General features: G+C 45.1%; 1 protein-coding gene across 1 annotated transcript in view; it reads right to left on the bottom strand.

Moving 5' to 3' along the window:
- Nucleotides 1–10,303: 10,303 nt before the first annotated feature.
- Nucleotides 10,304–19,674, bottom strand: part of LOC141047083 (uncharacterized) — a 168,776-nt gene continuing 159,405 nt past the window's right edge. The window contains 1 exon segment of the mRNA XM_073542031.1: nt 10,304–11,991. Coding sequence (XP_073398132.1) covers nt 10,433–11,991 — 1,559 coding nt within the window. The 3' untranslated portion in view covers nt 10,304–10,432.

Here is a 19,674-nt window from a genome sequence, read left to right as displayed (position 1 = left end):
GGACTGCCCCTGGTATGTATAATAAAACTTATTTATCTTATCTTTCTGGTCGGATTGGGGGCTTATCTACAGTATTATAGAATGCTGTAGATAAGCCCTGAAAGGCGGTGGCCATATCTGATATTGGCCAAACCTGGTGACAGATTCCCTTTAACTCCAGTGAGATCATGTAATGCCATGGTAACATATTAAAACCCGCATAGAGTTTGCTAAAAAACACATGAAGGACTCCCAGACTATGAGAAATAAAATTCTCTGGTCTGATAAGACGAAGATAGACCTTTTTGGTGATAATTCTAAGCGGTATGTGGAGAAAGACAGGCACCAATGGCGGATCTTAATAGGGGCGGATGGGGCGGTCGCCCCGGGCCCAAGGTTTTTTGGGGGCCCAGGGGCAGGGGCGGGCTGGGCCGGGTGGCAGATAGGCAAATGCCACCCGGACCGCTCCCCCAGCACCTGTACAGGGCCGGCCGTACCCTGTGCTGTGACGCCGCCGGCAGCAGACAGCCGCCCGCGTCACATTCTATGAGGGGCCGGGAGCTGTGCACGGCCGTCACCTTGACGGCTGCTCAGCTCCGGCTCCCTCCGGCTGTACTTCTGGGTCAGATGTCGGGCGTGCGCGATGACGTCATCGTGCACGCGCCGACATGTCCCGGAGGATGCTGAAAGCAGAGGCGCTGCTGGGGAGCGAGCCGGCTGTGAGGTAAGTATGGGGAACTTTTTTTTATTTTTTTTTATTTATAAAATGAATTAAATGGGGGAGGGGGTGAGTGGGGGCTGTACACAATGACGGGGGGGTGACTGGGGCCTGTATATGATGACGGGGGGGTGACTGGGGGCTGTATATGATGACGGGGGGGTGACTGGGGGCTGTATATGATGAAGGGGGGGTGACTGGGGGATGTATATGATGAAGGGGGGGTGACTGGGGGCTGTATATGATGAAGGGGGGTGACTGGGGGATGTATATGATGAAGGGGGGGTGACTGGGGGCTGTATATGATGAAGGGGGGTGAGTGGGGGCTGTATATGATGAAGGGGGGTGACTGGGGGCTGTATATGATGAAGGGGGGTGAGTGGGGGCTGTATATGATGAAGGGGGGTGAGTGGGGGCTGTATATGATGAAGGGGGGTGACTGGGGGCTGTATATGATGAAGGGGGGGTGACTGGGGCCTGTATATGATGACGGGGGGTGACTGGGGGCTGTATATGATGACGGGGGGGGTGACTGGGGGCTGTATATGATGACGGGGGGTGACTGGGGCCTGTATATGATGAAGGGGGGTGACTGGGGGCTGTATATGATGACGGGGGGTGACTGGGGGCTGTATATGATGACGGGGGGGTGACTGGGGGCTGTATATGATGAAGGGGGGTGACTGGGGTTGTACAGGATGAAGGGAGTGAGTGGGGGCTTCACAGGATGAAGGGGGGATGAGTGGGGGCTTCACATGATGAAGGGGGGTGAGTGGGGCTGCACATGATGAAGTGGGGGGTGAGTGGGGCTGCACCTGATGAAGTGGCGGATAAGTGGGGCTGCACATGATGAAGTGGAAGGGGGGATAAGGGGCTGCAAATGATGAAGCGGCACTGCAGATGAAGTGAGTGGGTGATAGGGGACTGCAGTGGATGAAGTAAGGGGACTTCAAATTAAAGTTGGGACATTAAAGTGGATCCCCTATGGCCAGGATCACGTTGGGCGATTTTGTGCGTATTGGCCGTAGGCCTACAGCTTATGTGCAACGTCTTTTTAGGCCATGTCCACACGTGGTGGAATGGTGGCGGGTTTTCCGTATGGACCCGCAGCAAACCAAGTGCTGCGGTCCGTACGGCTGTCAATTCCCGCACGGGGACCGCAGCGCTCAGGTGGGAAGGGGGATACAGGGGCCCAGGCTTTATGAACAGCCCCGGGCCCATAGTCCACTTAATCCGCCACTGACAGGCACTGCTCATCACCTGCCCAATACAATACCAAAAGTGAAACATGGTGGTGACAGCGTCATGCTATGGAGGTGTTTTTCAGCTGCAGGGACAGGATGACTGGTTGCCACTGAAGGAAGCAAGAATACGGCCAAGTACAGAGATATCCTGGATGAAAACCTCTGCCAGAGTGCTCTGGACATCAGACTTTGCTGAAGGTTCACCTTCCAACAAAATAAAACCTCTGCCAGAGTGCTCTGGACCTCAGACTTGGCTGAAGTTTCACCTTCCAACAAGATAAAGACCCTAAGCACACAGCTAAAATAACAAAGGAGTGACTTCAGAACAACTCTGTGACCATTCTTTACTGGCCAAGACAGATCCCTGCCCTAAACCCAATTGAGCATCTCTGGAGAGACCTGAAAATGTCTGTCCACCAACGTTCGCCATCCAACCTGATGGAACTGGAGAGGATCGGCAAGGAAGAATGGCAGAGGATCCCCAAATCCAGGTGTGAAAAACTTTTTGCATCATTCCCAAGAAGACTCATGGCTGTACTAGCTCAAAAGGGTGCTTCTACTCAATACTGAGCAAAGGGTCTGAATATTTATGACCATGAGATATTTCAGCTTTTCTTCAAGAAATTTGCAAAAATGTCTACATTTCTGTTTTTTTCAGTCAAGGTGGTGCACAGTGAACATTAATGAGAAAAAAAATGAACTTTTTTGAATTTACCAAATGGCTGCAATGAAACAAAGAGTGAAAAATTTAGAGGGGTCTGAATACTTTCCGTACCCACTGTATGTATGGAGATAATCATGAAAAAGGACGCATCATACATATAGAGGGTGGAGTGGTGAAGAAAGTGTTTCCTCTGTGAGCAACCTATTAATGTGTGTGAATATTAGCGGTGAGCTGTAAAGTGTTAAAGTCTGGATAAACACTTAAGAAAAATGAAAATAAGGGGCTAGTGCATGCAATATTACTGTGCAAAAATGGAAATAATAAAAGTGCGGATGTGCTGCTAAGTACTAAACTGAAAATTATCCCAATTGTAAAAGATGTTTTTTGCTGTTAATGTGAATATAGTTAAAGATTAAACAATGTCTAAAAGGCCTAAAATAAAAAGGACACGTTTCCTTTGTATTTTAGGCATATATATATACACTCACTGGCCACTTTATTAGGTACACCATGCTAGTAACGGGTTGGACCCCCTTTTGCCTTCAGAACTGCCTCAATTCTTCGTGGCAGAGATTCAACAAGGTGCTGGAAGCATTCCTCAGAGATTTTGGACCATATTGACATGATGGCATCACACAGTTGGCGCAGATTTGTCGGCTGCACATCCCTGATGCGAATCTCCCGTTCCACCACATCCCAAAGATGCTCTATTGGATTGAGATCTGGTGACTGAGGAGGCCATTTGAGTACAGTGAACTCATTGTCATGTTCAAGAAACCAATCTGAGATGATTCGAGCTTTATGACATGGCGCATTATCCTGCTGAAAGTAGCCATCAGATGCCTGTTCTTAGCTGAGAGGAGTGGTACCCAGTGTGGTCTTCTGCTGCTGTAGCCCATCTGCCTCAAAGTTCGACGCACTGTGCGTTCAGAGATGCTCTTCTGCCTACCTTGGTTGTAACGGGTGGCAATTTGAGTCACTGTTGCCTTTCTATCAGCTCGAACCAGTATGCCCATTCTCCTCTGACCTCTGGCATCAACAAGGCATTTCCGGCCACAGAACTGCCGCTCACTGGATTTTTTTTCTTTTTCGGACCATTCTCTGTAAACCCTAGAGATGGTTGTGCGTGAAAATCCCAGTAGATCAGCAGTTTCTGAAATACTCAGACCAGCCCTTCTGGCACCAACAATCTTGCCACGTTCAAAGGCACTCAAATCACCTTTCTTCCCCATACTGATGCTCGGTTTGAACTGCAGGAGATTGTCTTGACCATGTCTACATGCCTAAATGCACTGAGTTGCCGCCATGTGATTGGCTGATTAGAAATTAAGTCTTAACACACAGTTGGACAGGTGTACCTAATAAAGTGGCCAGTGAGTGTATATATATAGTGGCATGGCTAAGGGATGTATAATCGATGGGAGGTATGTGTCTCATAGATGGCTTGTCTCTGTAATGTAAGCCCTAATGGATATCACTATACTTCTAATGTATTGCAAGGACCTGTGGTGCAGAGGTCACAATCACATGACTAGTCAGCTGCTGGGTTTGTGGGTGTGTCTATACCTTTATAATGTAGACTGCTCCTGAAACACAGAGCTGTATGTGGGGAGGGATAAGCCTCCTGTGTGTGCTGAGGCTCCAGGAATGAGCCTGAAGTAATTGACACTTGTGCTTTCTTTCGCCTGAGCTAAAGGCTATTTCTTTTGTTATGTGCTACTTTAAGGGTTATGAAGCAATAAACCCTATGAACTTTAAGAGGAATGTGCCTCCTGATTGACTCCCGTTGAACCTGAGCGAGTACAATCCCTACAATATATATAGCCATTTTTTACATTTTAAAAAGTACAAAAAGGAAAAAGGCGTGATGAAAAAGTTTGGGCACGCTTGGAGATTTGTGTGCTCAGATAACTTAGACCCAGGTTTCACACCTTAACTAGCCTGTTAGGGTTACGACTTGCTCACTATCATTGTTATCCTTGTGATGCAAATTTCCCGGCTTTGTGCAAAACCAGCCTCCTCTAACCTTGTGCCAAAAAATAGCAGCCATGGGTTCTAAGCAGCTGCCTAGGACTCTGAAAATGAAAATGGTGGAGACCCACAAAGCAGGAGAAGGATATAAGAAGATAGCAAAGAGTTTTCTTCAAGTTGCCCTTTCCTCAGTTCAAAATGTAATTAAGAAATGGCAGTTATCAGGAACAGTAGAGGTCAAGATAAGGTCTGGAAGATCAAGCAATGTATTTCTAATATTAATGCACCAGTAATGGAGAATTGTTATGAGCTCATTTTCTGCTCCCCCAGCTGGGAGTTCTCCTTCCGTTCTCCCTCTGGTAGTGACAGGAGGTAGTGAGGTTTAATTGGTAATGGTCTGCCACCTGACGAGGAGGATAGTGATTGGATCTCTGGAGTATCAGACTGGATATAAGACAGCCAACGCCCTATCCTGTTGCTGGTGATTCAGTCTGTTTCTCAGGTCTTGGACTTCAGCTCTGCTCCAGTCATCTCAAGTTAAGTTTGTTTTTTGCTAATGTTCACACTTGCTCTTGTTGGTGAACTCAGTTTTTGTGTGGTCAGCCAGCCCGGCTGGGCTGTGCTGAATTTCCACTCTTATTTATCTGTATTTGCCAATTTGCCTTTTTGTCCTTTATTAGATTGGCCTCTTTTTTGCTCTGTCTCAGAATATTCCAGAGTGCTGATATAGTGGGAGAAGTCTAGTGACTTCAGGGTTAATTTTGTTATCAGAAGCATTGGACATTATTTTTGGTAGGGTTTTTTGGCAGATTGCTGACAGTATCTTTCCTTTCCTGTCCTTTCAAGTTAGTTTGGCCCCATCGTTTGCTCAGCCTATTTTTCTGCCTTTGTTTGTGTTTTCATCTTGCTTCACCGTCAATACATGTGGGGGGCTGTCTTTCCTTTGGGGTCTGCTCTGGGGAGTTAGTTTTCCTCTTTTCTTACTTTAGGCTTATTTAGCTCTTCGGTTGTGACGAGGCGTCCAGGACCACCGTAGGCACGCTCCACGACTGCTTCTAGTGTGTTAAGATCAGGGCTCTGCAGTCTGCATAGTTACCAACTTTTCTGGTTTTCTGAGACTTAGCGTTGTGTTGCTTTTTTCCTCCTCGGTGACCCATTCATAACAGAGAATCTCCACATACCTTCACCTGCAGAGCCACACACATGTATGGCTGTTCTGTGCGCACAGGACCTGTGATGAGGTCACAGGAGGAGAGGAGTCAGGGATCACATGATCAGGGGCCTCAGGACTTTGCTTGCTGGTTGTCATGGTGCTGGATAAGTGGGAGTTTATGTGGGGGGGTCAAGAGGGATTTACAGTGTGGATGTAGCAGAGCCATGTGTGTATGAGATGTACGGAGCGGAGCTGTGTGTGTACGAGGTGTAGAGGTGAACGGAGGGAAGCCATGTGTGTACGAGGTTTTTGGAGCGAAGCCGTGTGTGTATGGGGTATACGGAGCAGAGCCGCGTGTGTACGAGGTGTACGGAGCGGAGCCATGTGTGTACGAGGTGTACAGAGAGGAGCCATGTGTGTACAGAGCAGAGCTTTGTTCCATAATGTTTTGGTTCATTTAATCAGACAATGGGATCATGAGCAGTGAGTGATGAAAACTTTCTTTGTATATAGTTTAGCACCTATTCAGGTGCTCCTTCTTGGTTTTACACGTGCCTTTTAAAATACAGAGACTTCATCATTGCACTACAGACCTGAAGAAAAACCTGTTAGGTGTGGCCAAAGATGAGGTCTAAGGGGGAGAGATCAATTTTCTCTTGCAGCCCACCCAAGACCAACGTTGAAGGTTTTGAGCGGCTCCTCCATACAGCACAAGGACACTAGAAGATACCCCGGCTGGGATAGAATCTGCCACTTACCTCAAATAATGACTGCTTTTTGATTGTAATAAAAATGTTAATATTATTGTAAATATTATGCTATGTATAGGAAACTGTATATTGATAGTGTATAGGATTATTGTGAAAATCTAGTATAGTATTGGTAGAGTATCAGAACTAATAGGTATCCGTAGATTATTAAGTAGGGAACTGGCTTTTTGTAAAATATGGTGAATGTCTAATAGTAAATGAGAGAAGTATTGTTTCTGGGACAAGGTGTCCAGAGCAGGTGGCGAACCAATTAGCAACTGTTGTCACCCAAACAGTTTAGGGACATGTGTTAGTATTGTATAGATAGATGCAAGACATAAGGAATAATGAAAGTATTTCAGCAGGGATAGAGTGGCCTGACTTGGTCGCGAACTCCACAGTTGGTAATGGTTGCTGCCAGTAGCACTTTAGAATATAGAAGATAGGAATGGATAACTATCTAGGATGTAAGATATAGATAATGTAAGGTAATGTTATCATGTAACGTTGAAGTGAGAGAGTGTCTCCCATAAAGGGAAGTGGAGTTTGAATATGTTTTACCTGATAACACGTGTTTAAAAATTGTTTGTATGTTCCCCTGTAACATCATGTACTCTGTTTCAGCCCGTGGACATGCTGCGTTTAATGGGGGGGTATGTGGCACCATTGAGGGTCCAGTCGCCACAGAGGTACTGCACCTCAACCAGAGGTGTAGTATTCCACCTTTCAGGTAAGATGGAGACACCGGATCTGGCTCTTACACAACACTGCATCCACCACAGCAGCAGGTGATGTGCTTCACCATCCCTGCTGGCTAGGAAAGGGTGTTAGAAGGTGGGTGGAGCTGGAAGGCTGGAGAATAGAAGGGAAGTTAGGATCAGTCTTCCCTTAGGGGAAGAAGGGGAAAGACGTGCATAGGCAACCTTCCCGTAGGGGAAGGTGGGAAGAGATAGAATTGTACAGCAGACCCCTGCTCTGAGGGCCTGCTGGTATGGACTTAAGACCTGAAAGAAGCTCCCTGAAGGGGAAAGGGTTTTCCCAGAGGCACAGGTGGAGAGTGCTCATTCAGAAAGGATCTGTGAGCAATTGCATGCATTTTACATTGAAATCAATAAGACCCAACTCTCTTGTTTTCCTCATAATGGGCTCATTTACATTGAAAAAATGTGCGACAAATAATGTCTATTGGACTCTCAGAATCTGAGCCATGATTGTCTAGTGTATGGTACATCCTATCAATCTCCAGCAGTCCTTATCAATAGGATCACGATGGATATTATTGAATAAAGTGAGCAGTGTCTGCATAATCACTTGTGTATTGATGCTTTCAGGTATACCTCTTATCCAGATATTATTGTGATTTTCTTGGTCATCAACCATATTATACAGACTGTTTATTTGCTGGCTGTGAAGATCCAGTGTTAGTTTATGAGCATTTTGATGGTCGAAAACTTGTACAACATCATCCTGTAATCTCTGTACCTTGACAGTAAGCTGTGACAGGCTATAAGTGAGGGAACATATTTCAGTTTTAGAATCATAGAATCGTAGAGTTGGAAGGGACCTCCTGGGCCATCTGGTCCAACCCCCTGCTCAAAGCAGGATTCGCTAAATCATCCCAGTCAGATGTCTGTCCAGCCTCTGTTTGAAGACTTCCATTGAAGGAGAACTCACCACTTCTCGTGGCAGCCTGTTCCACTCATTGATCACTCTAACTGTCAAAAAGTTTTTTCTAATATCTAATCTGTGTCTCCTCCCATTCAGTTTCATCCCATTGCTTCTAGTCTTTCCTTGTGCAAATGAGAATAAAGTTGATCCTTCTACAATGTGACAGCCCTTTAGATATTTGTAGACAGCTATTAAGTCTCCTCTCAGTCTTCTCTTTTGCAAACTAAACATTCCCAAATCCTGCAACCTTTCCTCATAAGACAGGGTTTGCAGACCGGTCACCATTCTGGTCGCTCTTTTCTGAACTTGCTCCAGTTTGTTGATGTCTTTTTTAAAATGTGGTGCCCAAAACTGGACACAATATTCCAGATGAGGTCTGACCAAAGAAGAGTAGAGGGAAATAATGACTTCACGTGATCTAGACTGTATGCTTCTGTTAATACATCCTAGAATTGCATTTGCCTTTTTTGCTGCTGCATCACACTGTTGACTCATATTCAGTCTGTGATCTATTAGTATACCCAAGTCTTTTTCACATGTGCTGTCACTTAGCCCTATTCCTCCCATTCTATATATGCTTTTTTCATTTTTATTGCCCAGATGTAGTACTTTGCATTTCTCCCTGTTAAAAACCATTCTGTTAGTTGCTGCCCACTTCTCCAGTTTATTTAAATCTTTTTGAATCCTCTCTCTCTCTTCTCTAGTATTAGCTATCCCTCCTAGCTTTGTGTCATCAGCAAATTTAATCAGTTTACCCTCAATTCCTTCATCTAAATCGTTGATAAAGATGTTGAACAATACAGGGCCCAGGACAGAGCCCTGTGGTACCCCACTTGAGACATTCTTCCAACTGGATGTGCAGCCATTTACGACCACTCTTTGGGTCCGATCACTAAGCCAGTTATGAATCCACCTAACAGTTGCCTTGTCCATTCCATACTTAGTCATTTTTTCAATAAGGATTGTATGAGAGACTTTGTCAAATGCTTTGCTGAAGTCAAGATATACTATATCTACAGCATTTCCTTGATCCACCCAATCAGTGATACCATCATAGAAGGAAATTACGTTAGTCTGACATGACTTATTAGTTACAAACCCATGCTGACTCTGTTTAATCACTTCATTCTTATCCAGGTATTGACATACATGTTGTTTAATAATTTGTTCAAAGATCTTTCCTGGTATAGAAGTCAGACTCACCGGCCTATAGTTGCCTGGGTCCACCTTCTTCCCCTTTTTGAAGATAGGAACAACATTTGCTCTTCTCCAGTCTTCTGGCACTTCTCCTGTTCTCCAAGAATTTTTAAAGATTATGGAGAGGGGTTCAAAAATTTCTTCTGCTATCTCCTTCAGTACTCTGGGGTGTAATTCATCTGGACCTGGAGACTTGAATTCATTTAGGTTAGCTAAGTGTTTCCTCACTATCTTTCTGTTTATAGATATCCTGGATTCTTCTATTCCCTTAATAGAACAGTGAATAACAGTTGATGTTACATTTCCTTTCTGAGAGAAAACAGATGCAAAATAGGAATTTAAAAGTTCAGCCTTCTCAACATCCTGTCTTACCATTTCATCATTTTCATCCTGTAAGAATCCTATAGCATCTTTGACTTTTCTTTTACTTTTGACATATCCCCAAAATCCTTTATTATTGCTTTTGACATCTCTTGCAAGCCTCAATTCATTTTCAGCTTTAGCTAATCTGATTTGTGCCCTGCAGGTTCTGCAGACAGCATTATATTCTTCTTTAGATATGCCTCCCTCCCCACCTGTGTGTGGTCTCCAGCCTCTGTATATATAGCTCCATGTCTTGTTTAGTAGGCATAGACGCAATATGATGTACAAATCAATTATGGTATTCCACATATCAGAATCCCATGTGGCTTGGGAGGGGGGTAAATTCCCCTGTGAAGCAAACATTGCTCAGTATGTGGGCTTCGGTGAGAACACAAGAAGATTTGTGGAGCTGTTTTCTTGTGAGACTGACACTAAGAAAGGAGAAATTGCAAGACTTTCATAATGTAAGACAGCTCAAGCCTGTGAGTTTAGTGCTTTTTCCAAGCTGAGGCAGTAATGGCACCGGAGTGGGAAGATGTGCCCTTTGATAAGAAATGCAGGAATGTGAATTGCGACACCAATTAATCAGCACAGGCATGGAAGGAGAGTATGAGTGTTTATATTTTAAAGAGACCAAACCTGAGAAATGATAAGATACACTTTTCGGTTAAAACAACATTCTGAAGATGAAAAAGGCTTCTCCCCGTGTGACTACTCTGAAGTTTATTAAAAGTTAAATTTCCAAATAAAACTTTTCCCGCATTAGGAACATGAAAAAAGCTTCTCCCCCGTGTGACTGCTCTGATGGCTAAAAAAAGATGATTTCCTCGCAAAACATTTTTCACATTCCGAACATGAAAAAGGTTTCTTCCATGTGTGAGTTCTCTGATGTGTGATAAGATTTGATTTATCTGTAAAACTTTTTCCACATTCTGAACATGAAAAAGGCTTCTCCCCTGTGTGAGCTCTCTGATGTTTGATAAGATTTGATTTATATGTAAAATATTTTCCACATTCTGAACATGAAAAAGGCTTCTCCCCTGTGTGAGTTCTCTGATGTGTGATAAGATTTGATTTCCGGTTAAAACATTTCCCACATTCTGAACATGAAAAAGGCTTCTCCCTTGTGTGAGCTCTCTGATGTTTGATAAGATTTGATTTATATGTAAAATATTTTCCACATTCTGAACATGAAAAAGGCTTCTCCCCTGTGTGAGCTCTCTGATGTTTGATAAGACTTGATTTATCTGTAAAACATTTCCCACATTCTGAACAGGAAAAAGGCATCTCCCCTGAGTGAGTTCTCTGATGTGTAATAAGACTTGATTTATCTGTAAAACATTTCCCACATTCTGAACAGGAAAAAGGCTTCTCCCCTGTGTGAGTTCTCTGATGTGTGATAAGATTTGATTTACAGCTAAAACATTTCCCACATTCTGAACATGAAAAAGGCTTCTCCCCTGTGTGAGCTCTCTGATGTTTGATAAGACTTGATTTATATGTAAAATATTTTCCACATTCTGAACATGAAAAAGGCTTCTCCCCTGTGTGAGCTCTCTGATGTGTGATAAGACTTGATTTACGGTTAAAACATTTTCCACATTCTGAACATGAAAAAGGCTTCTCCCCTGTGTGAGTTCTCTGATGTATGATAAGACTTGATTTATCTGTAAAATATTTCCCACATTCTGAACATGAAAAAGGCTTCTCCCCTGTGTGAGCTCTCTGATGCTTGATAAGACTTGATTTATCTGTAAAACATTTCCCACATTCTGAACAGGAAAAAGGCTTTTCCCCTGTGTGAGTTCTCTGATGTGTAATAAGATTTGATTTATGGTTAAAACATTTCCCACATTCTGAACATGAAAAAGGCTTCTCCCCTGTGTGAGTTCTCTGATGTGTGACAAGATGTGATTTCTTGTTAAAACATTTCCCACACTTGGAACAAGAAAATCTATTCTCCTCTGTGTGAATTTTTTGATATTTAAGAAAAGACTTCTCGAGGGGAAAACTATTTACATATTCAGAATGTGAAAATGGTTTCTTTGCTTTGTCAGTTTGTTTTTTAACGCTTATTTTGTGACTTTGATTTTCCTTAGTAGTTGGTAATGAATCAGAAGACAGGACCTGTTTCAAAGGATCAGATGACAGATATTTGCTGTGAAGGGAAGATGGTATATCTGGAGTAATGGCATTCACTTCAATTGTATCCTGTGGGATCTCAAGATCATCTGATTTAAAAATTGAAGATGTCAGCTGTCCCCCTGATCTCCTGGTGCAGTCATCTGCCAAGAATAAAACCAATTATTATTTTTGAATAAAATCCTTGAAATTTATATTTATTAACATTTCTACTTAATCTCTTTAAATATGCAAGTTATGATAAATAAGTTTAATTAATCACCCAGACAATGACATTTCAGTCTGATAGAAAACCTCATAGCATGAATCAGTAGAGCGCGGTGTTCGACTGTTGGTTCATTCTGCCTCCCAAATGTAGGTGAAAATAACAAAAATTTGTACTCAACTCACAAAAAACAAGCCCCACTCAGTTCCATCATCTGCCAGAGGAAAAACAGAGGTTTCCACGTTATTAGTGGCTCAAATGCCCTTGAAAAGCAACATGACTTCCATAAACCAATTCAGCAATATCCGCTCTCCCAAAGTCACATCTTTCTCTCACTTCTGAGTTTTGTAGTGTGCCCAAACCATATTCATCATCCATGTATTTGGCATTACTATAGCGAGAAGAACCCACTTCATTTACGGTGTGTATCTCCCGGAGCACAATCTGGGCACTATGTGATGGGTCATGGGTGGACCTACCGCCCGTGCAGCCCCTGGAAGGCCATGATAGGGGTGATGGAAAGGCATTGATGGGATCATGGGAGTGATGGGGAGAAGACAATGATGGGAGTGATGGGGAGAAGGCAATGATGAGAGTGATGGGGTGATGGAGCAGGCAATGATGGGGGTGATGGAGCAGGCAATGATGGAAGTGATGGGGAGAAGGCAATGATAGGAGTGATAGGGTGATGGAGCAGGCAATGATGGGAGTGATGGGGAGAAGGCAGTGATGGGGTGATGGAGAAGGCAATGATGGGAGTGATGGGTAGAAGGCAATGATGGGAGTGATGGGGAGAAGGCAGTGATGGGGTGAAGAAGGCAATGATGGGAATGATGGGGAGAAGGCAATGATGGGGTGGTGGGGGAAAAAGAAATGATGATGGGGTGGTGGGGAGAATGCACTGATGGTGGTGGTGGAAAGGGCAATAATGGGGTGGTGGAGGAGGAAATGATGGAGGTGGGGAAATGGGCAATGATGGGAGTGGTGAGGGAGAAGAAAATGACAGAGGTGGTGAAGAGGGCAATGATGGGGTGGGGGAGAGGACAATAATGGGATGCGAGGGGAGGACAATGAGGGATGTGGGGGATTGGGATGTTATGAAGGGGGACTTATAATGGCCTTAGGAACAGGGGGAGGTGGAGGAAGACGTTGTTATTATTATTATTATCATTTATTATTATAGCCACAATTATTCCATGGCGCTTTACATGTGAGGAGGGGTATACATAATACATACAAGTACAGTAATCTTAAACAATACAAATCACGACTGGTACAGGAGGAGAGAGGACCCTGCCCGTGAAGACTCACAGTCTACAAAGGGATGGGTGAGAATACAGTAGGCGAGGGTAGAGCTGGTCGTGCAGCGGTTTGGCTGCAGGTTGTAGGCTTGTCGGAAGAGGTAGGTCTTCAGGTTGTTTTTGAAGGTTTCCATGGTAGGCGAGAGTCTGATATGTTGTGGTAGAGAGTTCCAGAGTAGAGGGGATGCGCGGGAGAAATCTTGTATGCGATTATGGGAAGAGGAAATAAGAGGGGAGTACAGAAGGAGATCTTGTGAGGATCGGAGGTTTCGTGCAGGTAAGTACCGGGAGACGAGGTCACAGATGCATGAAGGACTCAGGTTGTGGATGTCTTTGTATGTCATGGTTAGGGTTTTGAACTGGAGTCTTTGGGTAATGGGGAGCCAGTGCAGGGATTGACAGAGGGGAGAGGCCGGGGAATAGCGGGGGACAGGTGGATTAGTCGGGCAGCAGAGTTAAGAATAGATTGGAGGGGTGCGAGAGTGTTAGAGGGGAGGCCACAGAGCAGGATGTTGTAGTAGTCAAGGCGGAAGATGATGAGGGCATGGACTATGGTTTTTGCAGATTCTTGGTTGAGGAATGTACGGATCCGTGAAATATTTTTGAGTTGAAGTCGGCAGGAAGTGGAAAGATCTTGGATATGTGGTTTGAAAGAGAGATCAGTGTCAAGGATAACCCCGAGGTAGCGAGCTTGTGGGACTGGAGAGAGTGGGCAGCCGTTTAGTTTAATGGATAGGTCCGTTGGGGGGGGTCACGTGAGATGGGCGAAAGATGATTAATTCTGTTTTGTCCATATTAAGTTTTAGAAATCTAGCGGAGAAGGATGAAATAGCAGACAGACATTGAGGGATTCTGTTTAGTAGGGAGGTGATATCTAGTCCAGAGATGTAGATCTGTGTCATCAGCATAGAGGTGATACTGAAAGCCATGAGATTCTATGAGCTGTCCGAGGCCGAAGGTGTAAATGGAGACGAGCAGGGGCCCTAGGACTGAACCTTGCGGGACTCCGACGGATAGGGGGCGCGGTGAGGAGGTGGTGTGTGAGTGGGAGACGCTGAATGTCCGGTCTGCTAGGTATGACGCAATCCAAGATAGGGCCAAGTCTGTGATACCAAGAGATGAGAGGGTCTGTAGTAATAGGGAATGGTCCACTGTGTCAAAGGCAGAGGACAGGTCCAGGAGGAGGAGGACAGAGTAGTGTCGCTTGGCCTTGGCGGCTAGTAGGTCATTGGAGACCTTAGTTAGGGCAGTTTCAGTGGAGTGGTGTGGCCGGAAGCCGGATTGCAAGTGGTCAAGGAGGGAACAAGAAGAGAGGTGGGAGGACAGTTCAAGATGGACGTGTTGTTCCAGTAGTTTTGAGGCGTAAGGGAGAAGAGATATAGGGCGATAGCTAGATACAGAGGATGGGTCAAGAGAGGGCTTTTTGAGGACAGGTGTGATTGAGGCATGTTTAAAGCTTGAGGGGAAAACACCAGTTATCGCTTATTATGTCTAACACAGTCCCTTAGTATATAGTGTACTCACTATGGCTAACACAGTCCCTTAGTATATAGTGGACTCACTAATTCTGTATAGCACCATCCTTAGTTACATAGTTTCCCCTTTTATTATGTATAACACGTCTCTTATTACGTACCATCCTCTCTAGTTATATATGGTGCCGTCCCTTATTATATAGCTTTCTCTGCTGTTATGTATAGTGCTGTCTCTTACATAGTGTATTCTTGTTAACTTTGTTATTTACAGTGCCCTCTTTTATTACATAGTCCCCTCTCTTTTTAGATATAAAATGACTGCTGATGGAGTAGCCGGTGACGAAACTACCAGTCCATCAGCTCCTCCATTAGAAAGGAAGCTTTCCCATGCTCCATCATCCATCATTGTATTATACAGCTAACAAGACAGAACGTTGTGTAATAAAAAACAGGGCTCTATATAATTCAATATGTAAGGGACGGTACTGTACATAAGAGAGGGCACTGTGTAAGAGACAGCAATATACATAATAAAGGAGACTATAATATACACTCACTGGCCACTTTATTAGGTACACCATGCTAGTAACGGGTTGGACCCCCTTTTGCCTTCAGAACTGCCTCAATTCTTCGTGGCAGAGATTCAACAAGGTGCTGGAAGCATTCCTCAGAGATTTTGGACCATATTGACATGATGGCATCACACAGTTGGCGCAGATTTGTCGGCTGCACATCCCTGATGCGAATCTCCCGTTCCACCACATCCCAAAGATGCTCTATTGGATTGAGATCTGGTGACTGAGGAGGCAATTTGAGTACAGTGAACTCATTGTCATGTTCAAGAAACCAATCTGAGATGATTCGAGCTTTATGACATGGCGCATTATCCTGCTGAAAGTAGCCATCAGATGCCTGTTCTTAGCTGAGAGGAGTGGTACCTAGTGTGGTCTTCTGCTGCTGTAGCCCATCTGCCTCAAAGTTCGACGCACTGTGCGTTCAGAGATGCTCTTCTGCCTACCTTGGTTGTAACGGGTGGCAATTTGAGTCACTGTTGCCTTTCTATCAGCTCGAACCAGTATGCCCATTCTCCTCTGACCTCTGGCATCAACAAGGCATTTCCGGCCACAGAACTGCCGCTCACTGGATTTTTTTTCTTTTTCGGACCATTCTCTGTAAACCCTAGAGATGGTTGTGCGTGAAAATCCCAGTAGATCAGCAGTTTCTGAAATACTCAGACCAGCCCTTCTGGCACCAACAATCATGCCACGTTCAAAGGCACTCAAATCACCTTTCTTCCCCATACTGATGCTCGGTTTGAACTGCAGGAGATTGTCTTGACCATGTCTACATGCCTAAATGCACTGAGTTGCCGCCATGTGATTGGCTGATTAGAAATTAAGTCTTAACACACAGTTGGACAGGTGTACCTAATAAAGTGGCCAGTGAGTGTATATACATGTATGTGTGTGTGGCTATATAATATCAATATATATACACATGTAGCTTTGACGCCATAAAAGGAGAGGGGCCAAGATACATTTCTAGCACAGGGGCACCAAGCTGTCAGTGTCCGCCCCTGTGATGGGTAGTAAGATGGCAAATGTGCAATTTTCTCTCTCCAACATCCACTCAGTGCTAATTTCCAGAGAGTGGCTGTGAAGTCAAAAGTCGTAGTTATTCACCGGGTAACTGTATTTTTCGGAGTCCATGACAGCACCACCTGAGAGAGGGGATCCGCCCTCCAGGAACAGGAAATCCTACAGATACATAAGGGCGGCACCTCTCCCACGCATCAGTTGGTTTACAGAGCACAAGAGGACCGCAATGGTTAATAGCATAATTTATATACAATATTCTACACGACTATCAATTACCTGTGTACATATAAGAGGAAGAAGTGCACACCCAGATTAAACTAAAGGGAGGGAATATATACGGGTGCTGTCATGGACTCCGAAAAATAACGTTAACCGGTGAGTAACTACGACTTTATTCGGTCGTCCATGACAGCACCACCTGAGAGAATTACAGAGAGTAATAACTACTTTAGGGAGGGACTACAGCCTGCAGAACCCTGACACCAAAGGAGAGGTCTGAGGAAGCAGCCAGGTCTAGTCTATAATGGTTATAAAAGGTGCTCGGAGAGGACCAAGTAGCTGCCTTACATATTTGGTCGATTGAGACCACCGATCTCTCGGCCCACGAAGTTGCCATGGCCCTGGTGGAATGCGCCCTCAGCCTGCCAGGGGCCGGTTTGCCTTTTGAGGTGTATGCTAAAGAAATGGCCTCCCTAATCCATCTCGCTAGCAAACTTTTTGAAACTATAAGGCCCTTCCTAGTGCCCTGATAGGAAATAAATAAGGCATTATCTTTTTTCCAGGGGTCGGTAACTGTCAGGTACTCTAGGAGACATCTCCTAACGTCTAGCGTGTGTAATTTCCTTTCCTTATCGTTTGTGGGATTAGGGTGGAAGGATGGAAGAACTATCTCCTAAGTTCTATGGAAACTGGAGGCTACTTTAGGCAGGTATGCTGGATCAGGTGTAAGAATTACCTTATCATCCCTGAATTGTATGTAAGGAGGGAGTCTAGATAGTGCTTGGATGTCACTCACTCTATGGGCAGATGTCAACGCCACCAGGAGAGCCACTTTAAGGGATAGATTTTTCATGGAGGCTGATGATATAGGTTCAAACGGGGCCTCTGTCATGGCTGTAAGAACTAGGTTTAGATCCCATGGCATAAATTTATTTTTCACTAATGGTCTGGACCTGCCTGTTGCTTTAATGAACCTATTGATCCAATGGTTATTGGCGATGTTGCAGTTGAACAGTGCCCCAAGAGCCAACACCTGTACCTTGAGGGTGCTGGTGGAGAGTCCCATATCCAGACCTTTTTGCAAGAACTCTAAGATCTGTGCTATGGGAGTGGACTGTCCTGCTACTATGCCTGAGCTCTGAAGGAATCTCTTCCAGATCCTGACATAGATTTTTGTTGTAACCGGCTTTCTGCTTTTAAGCAGGGTGTTAATTAGGGCCGGGGAAAAACCTCTCTCTCTTAGCAGTGCCCGTTCAAAATCCACGCCGTCAGATGTAGGCCAGCTACTTGAGGATGGTAAACAGGGCCTTGGGACAGGAGGTCTGGGATGTTTGGTAGGACCCAAGGTCGGATACCGACATGTTCCTCAGACATGACAACCATGCCCTCCTGGGCCAAAACGGGGCGATCACTATAATCCTCGCTTTGTCCTTCCTGACTTTCCTCATCACAAGGGGTAGTAGAGCCAGGGGAGGGAAGGCATATGCTAGCCTGAAGTCCCATTTGATTAAAAGAGCATCTACTGCCAGAGGGTTCTCCCTGGGATTCAGGGAGCAGAACCGCGGCACCTTCCTGTTCTCTCTGGTGGCGAAGAGGTCCACTTCTGTCTGTCCCCATTTTTGTACTATCTGGTTGAAGATGGACGCTTTTAAGGACCATTCTCCTTGCTTTAGGAGGTTGCGGCTGAGGAAGTCTGCCATGGTGTTTTCCTTTCCTTTTATGTGCAGAACTGTTAAAGACAGGAGATGTTGCTCTGTCCACTGGAACAGCCGTTCTGCTACCTCCATCAGGGGCTTGGACCGAGTGCCGCCTTGGTGGTTGATGTAAGCCACGGTGACCTGATTGTCGGAGAATATACGAACATGGTGCCCCTGTAGATACACAAGAAGGTTTTTAACTGCCTGCTCTACGGCTGTTAGCTCTTTCAGGTTGGAGGACATTCCCAACTGATGACTATCCCACAGGTCCTGAATTAAGGTATCCCCCATGTGGGCCCCCCAACCCTTAGGGCTTGCGTCCGTGGTGACTACCCAGGTTATGTTATATTCCCAGGGTACCCCTCTGGCTAGATTGTTCTCGTCTAGCCACCATTCAAGTGATCTCAAAGTGTGTTGGGACAGAGTCAACCGACCTTCTAGATACCCGCCCAGGATTTTTTGGTGGCGTAAAACCTCGCTCTGAGGCACCCTTGTATGGAACTGGGCCCACCGGACCGCGGGAATGCAGGATGAGAGAGAGCCCAGGAGGAACATTGCCTTCCTGAGAGACATGGAAGGGCTATTGGAGGCGTTCAAGACCTGCTGACGTAGGCGGACCAATTTGTTGGGAGGAAGACAACATTCCTGATTCTGCGAATCTAGGATTAAGCCCAAGAACTGCTGGACCTTCATAGGCTGTAGACGGGACTTTTTAATATTTAATAGCCACCCCAACCTTTCCAAAGCCAATTTTGCTTTCTGCAATTGATCCAGACAATGGACTGCTGTTTTTCCTACAATAAGGAAGTCATCCAGGTAGGGGATTACTAGGATGTCTGCCTCCCATAGATGGGCCCTAACCTCCGCTATAACTTTAGTGAATACCCGGGGGGCAACTGCTATACCAAAGGGAAGGGCGACATATTGGAAATGCTGCAACAACCCCTCCAAATGAACTGCCACTCTAAGGAAACGCTGGCGAGCCGCATAGATGGGTATATGGCAATAAGCGTCCTTTAAATCCAATACCACCATAAAGCAATTTTCAAACAGCAACTTTATTGTGGAGCTGATCGTTTCCATTTTGAAAGGTCGAATGACTAGGTATTTGTTAAGCGCCTTCAGATTAATTATGGTCCTGTAGGAATTATCCGGTTTACGGACCAAAAATAGGGGGGAGTAGAAGCCTTCACCCTTCTTTGCCTCTAGTACCTTTATCAGTACCCCCTTCTGGCATAGTTCAATAACTTTGGTTTCTAGGGCAGTCCGTTCCGCCAAGGAAGACCTAAGCGGAGTGGCTCTAAAGCTGCTCTGGGGGACACAGGCAAATT

This window comes from Dendrobates tinctorius, unplaced genomic scaffold, assembly GCF_039654945.1.
Source record: "Dendrobates tinctorius isolate UK_male_01 unplaced genomic scaffold, ASM3965494v1 ptg000126l, whole genome shotgun sequence".
Lineage (NCBI taxonomy): Eukaryota > Metazoa > Chordata > Amphibia > Anura > Dendrobatidae > Dendrobates > Dendrobates tinctorius.
The sequence above is the reverse complement of the archived record's forward strand: the minus strand, read 5'-3'. Positions and strand labels throughout refer to the sequence as shown.